This window comes from Narcine bancroftii, unplaced genomic scaffold, assembly GCF_036971445.1.
Source record: "Narcine bancroftii isolate sNarBan1 unplaced genomic scaffold, sNarBan1.hap1 Scaffold_301, whole genome shotgun sequence".
Lineage (NCBI taxonomy): Eukaryota > Metazoa > Chordata > Chondrichthyes > Torpediniformes > Narcinidae > Narcine > Narcine bancroftii.
The window spans coordinates 212456-217031 of NW_027212038.1; the positions used below are offsets into that span (position 1 = coordinate 212456).

A 4576-nucleotide genomic window follows, 5' to 3' on the forward strand; every position below is an offset into this window, starting at 1 on the left:
AGCTTTGTCTGGAAACAGAACTTACAAGTCTGGAAGGTCATGTGATCTTTACAGGCAGAGAGCAGAGAAAAAAAAACAGGATTTTCTCTCAGAGTGGAGGGAATGAGAGAGAGAGAGAGAGAGAGAGAGAGAGGAGAGACACAGACATCGGTTCCAGAGGGACAAGCTGACAAGCTTTGGAAGACAGCCTGGTCAAAGAAGAGGACTGACTGCCCGATGTTTCCCTTGGAATAGGAGAAACAGAAAGGAATTCTGTGGTGACCTGAAGGGGGCAAGTTTCATCAGCAAGACAATGGAGTGGCTAATTAAAAAGGAATCCGCTGTGGATGTCCTGAAACAAGAGAAACTCTCTCTCTGAAAACCAACAAGAGCCTTTCTGAGTGGTAACCATTTACTTGCTAAGCACCAAAGCTTAGTGAACTTTATTAATGTGCACAGTATAAGCATTGCCTGCAGCCAGTGAGATTAGACTGTGAACCACACCACTTTGCTGAACTTACACACACATGACACACACGTGCTCTTAGAATTAGAAGGGGGCTAAGTAAGTTAAGTGAGTCAATAGAGATAAGTTAAAGTTTGATTCTATTTTCATGTTTAAAGATAATTACAAGCAACTTTTGTTTCAGTAATCTTTTGTTGTGGTGCATATCTATTTCTGCTGGGTATTGGGGTCCTCTGGACTCGTAGCAATAGGGTCTAAGAATCATTTCAAAACTGGGAGACCTTGGGGCACATGATCATAATTCCCCGAATGTGGTGATGTATTGATACAGGAAGGTCAAAAAGCTGTTTAGAAAACTTCCCTTAATGGATAAGTGCATTGAACATGTAGGTTGAGGTGTTGTTTAGGCAATATTTTAAGTACCATGTGCAGTACTTCCGCTTTACTCCATGAAAATATATGAAGAGGTACATGGATAGCAAATAGGAAGAAATGACGCATCCAACTCTCGACCACCTGTTCGATTTCAATTTCTAGGAACACAGGTAAAGACTGCATTCACGTAAAACTGCGGGAAAAAGAAGCCTAACCGGAAGGAACATTTTGACATGGAATATAACATTTTCGTAATCTTCGACATTTCCTAACGAAGTTGAAAATTTGAAACACTTTAATCGTTTATATGTCTAGACACCACAGGTGTACACGCTTTGCTGTACAAATACCATTGCAGTTAACAGAACAACTTCAGCCAATTGACATTGCAAACACCATGGCAACATAGTCAATATGATAATTAACATACCATTTGAAATTTCTGTTAATGATGTGGGTTTTAGTTTAGCTGATTGCTCATTTAAGCATTGGAGTGCTGCAGACACAAATAAATTTTAAATTTTCTTTGTAGTTGCATAACTCCGTCAATACTGGCATTCGTAATGCTCTGAGTGCTAAAGAAATTATGCCTGTATGCATCGTTTTGAGATGAGTATGGTTTTTCTGACCTCAGGAACGTTAGGCAACAAATTATCAATCGCTTTAGTTTCCTTCAATCGAAGACCATGAACCAATCATCGTAATTGGATTAGAGATTAATCGAACAGTAAAACAGTAAATGGAAAGCGCTTCCTTTGGTCCAACCAGCCAATGCTGACCAAAATGTCCCACGTAGGTTTGGCCCCTATCCCTCGCGAGATATCCGTCCTTTTTATCCTAAACTGCAAGTCTAGCTGCTACAATCGTCATCTCCAAATGTCGGTTTGATGAACTAACCAGCCTCTGTAAAAATGTTACCCTTGTGTTCCCCCCCACTCCCCTCATGTTAAACCCTTTGGGTGTCTAATCCCCTTCTCATGGCCAATGACTCTCTGCCTTCACTTAATTCATTCTTCTCTAAATTTTGTTCCTTAATTGTAATATCTTTGAGCAGCACTAAGAAAAAAAATTAAAAATGATTGCAATTTATGGAGAGCAACTCGTTCGAGATTCAGTCAGATAGTAAGACCATGATGTTGACACAGACAATTGAGGGTCTTTTATTTCACTTTCAAGTGATGGACTGAATGGAAAAATAAAGAATGATTGGTATTTAGTTGTGAACATTTTGGTGACATTTTCTCTTCTTTCTTCCAGCTAACATGTTAACGATTGTGATTCTACTGCGTGCAAAATGTGGTCTATCCAAATGCATCACCCGGTATCTGCTGGCCATGGCGGTAGCTGATTTTCTCGTCCTCATATTTACAGTCGTGCTCTTTGAGCTGAACGACACATACTTCCCAAATTCCGTGTTGAATCGATTTTACATTTGCAGTTTGAAATATCTTCTAGGATTTGTTGTGGTTGATTGTTCTGTGTGGTTAACAATTTGTTTCACTTTTGATCGGTTCGTGGCAATTTGTTGTGAAAAACTCAGGAGCAAATACTGCAACGAACAGACTGCCAGTATTGTCATTGCAGTTGTCATTGTGCTTTGCATTTCCGAAAATATTCCAATATATTTTGCATTTGAGCCGAGGGAAATAATGGATGGAGTAGAGTGGCATTGCCTGTTAAAATCCTCTTTCTATGCTGCTGCTGGCTGGGTGGCATATTCCTGGACTGACAATGTCTTAACCCCGTTTGCTCCATTTATTCTGATTTTGCTACTTAATACCCTGACAATCCGACATATAATGTTTGCCAGCAAAATCCGCAAGGCTCTGCATAGTAAGAGCGGAGGGATCCCTAAACATGACCCTGAGGTACAGAACCGAAACAAATCTATTGTTTTGTTGATTGCCATATCGGCCAGTTTTGTACTACTTTGGCTTACAGCCACTATTTATTTCATAACGGCAAAGATTACAGATGCTCAGCATTTTGACACTGATTACAGTCATGCCTTGGGTGTGATGGAAAAGAGTGGATATATGCTGCAGCTTCTCAATCCATGTACAAATACATTTATTTATGCCGTGTCCCAGACAAAATTCAGATTGGAGTTAATGCATGTGATTGAATGGCCTTTCAGGCTTATTATTAAAGCACTGAAGTAATGGAGAATACAGTGCAGGTTTCACAACTTAATTCACAAACGACTGCACTCATTCGAATCACAGTTTGGTTTAGAAGAGTTTAAACTAGATATTTCTGTGATTTTGATCGTTTTGGTCATTCATTTTATTCTACTAATCAATGGATATGAGAGGCTTAAAGGGGCCAACGTCAATGGAGAGAAATGGATAGGCAATGTTTTGAATCTGGAGTTTTATACACAAATCGGAAAGATTTGACCAAAATAAACGTACTCCACCATCTCCATTTTCCACACCACTCACCCACAGTCATCTATTTTTCAGTATCCATGAGCTTGACTCAGTGTGTTTTTAAATTTCTCTCTATTCCTATCCTCTTCCACGAACCGTGAAACGCACTACTCACAACTGCCACTCACTAGGTGTTAAAAAAACTTGCACCCGATAACTCCTCTCATCTTACGCAGATGCCCTATGGTATTTGCTACTGTCGGCCCTAGGTAGGAAGTGGATGTTGTTACAAGTTCAGTGAACTCCATATACCAGCAGCAATAGAAATACAACAAAGCAATGGCTCCTTTAACAAAATTAGTTTAATTCTCTGAGTATAGAATAGAACAGCAAGATGAATACTTAACTTATCAACACTAGGTTATTTCCACAATCCCTCCCTCCCCTAACCTAATCGATATTCAAGTGTGTGTCAAGTGTTTTCAAGAAAGTCCTTTTTACTGGCCAATCTTCCACTGTTCACATTTTCAAGGCTACAGATTCCAGTAATCTTCAATCCTGTGTACAGAATCAAACAGTTGTAGCAGTGGCTACACCGCTAACTGAAGGATTCCACAACCAGACAGGTTGAGTTCAGTGAGCAAAAACTGATTCATTGCAGGCTTCCTGGCTGGTCTTATACTCCCAGCCCGGACCTGGCTGAGAACCACGCTGGGGACCCCAACGTCACCAGGGCATCACGTGGGTCCCCAAGCGTGGGCTTCTGAGCCCGGTGCCGCGGACAGGTGGAAACCCCCACCGGCGCCATTTTGGTCGGCTGCCCTGCTACGTGCATGAAAAGTAGGGCCAGTTCGTCTGCCTAATGGCGTACTGCCACACAGCACAACCCCGCCCCCCCCCCCCCCCACAGAACCGGTGCCAATGTCCTTTTTTGCCAGGCGGCCTCGCTTCTTGGGTTGGGCCACAACTATTGGTTCGATGGGGTTGAGGTGCGCTGGCTTTAACCTGTTCGTCATAGACAGTTCCCTCTTACCACCAATGTCCAGTGTGAAAGTGGATCCTGAATGCTGGATGACTTTGTACAGTCCTTTGTATGGTCTTTGTAGAGGTGCGTAGGAACTCGAACAAGCCAAAGGCGGTGGTGATGACTATTTTGGGTATGTCCTCGGGTTGCAATGGGATTTGGTGATACCCGCGCACCAGGTCGAACTTGAAGAATACCCTTGCGCCATGCATGTTGGCCGTAAAGTCCTGGATGTGAGGGATCGGGTAACGGTCATGTACTGTTGCGTCATTAAGCCGTCAATAATTTCCACAGGGGCGCCAGCCACCGGAGGCTTTCGGGGCCAGGTGGAGTGGTGAGGCCCAAGGACTGTCAGAGCAT

At 42.5% G+C, this 4576-nt stretch overlaps 1 protein-coding gene across 1 annotated transcript; it reads left to right on the forward strand.

The window, feature by feature from the left end:
- The first annotated feature begins 2082 nt into the window (after positions 1-2082).
- LOC138750903 (probable G-protein coupled receptor 139) lies at positions 2083-2982 on the forward strand. Its single transcript, XM_069913030.1, has one exon. The coding sequence runs from the start codon at positions 2083-2085 to the stop codon at positions 2980-2982; it is 900 nt and encodes a 299-aa protein (XP_069769131.1).
- The last annotated feature ends 1594 nt before the right edge of the window (positions 2983-4576 follow it).

What these genes read in the sequence shown, in the direction of transcription:
- LOC138750903 (XM_069913030.1), top strand. Translation starts at nt 2,083, where the DNA reads ATGTTAACGATTGTGATTCTACTGCGTGCAAAATGTGGTCTATCCAAA.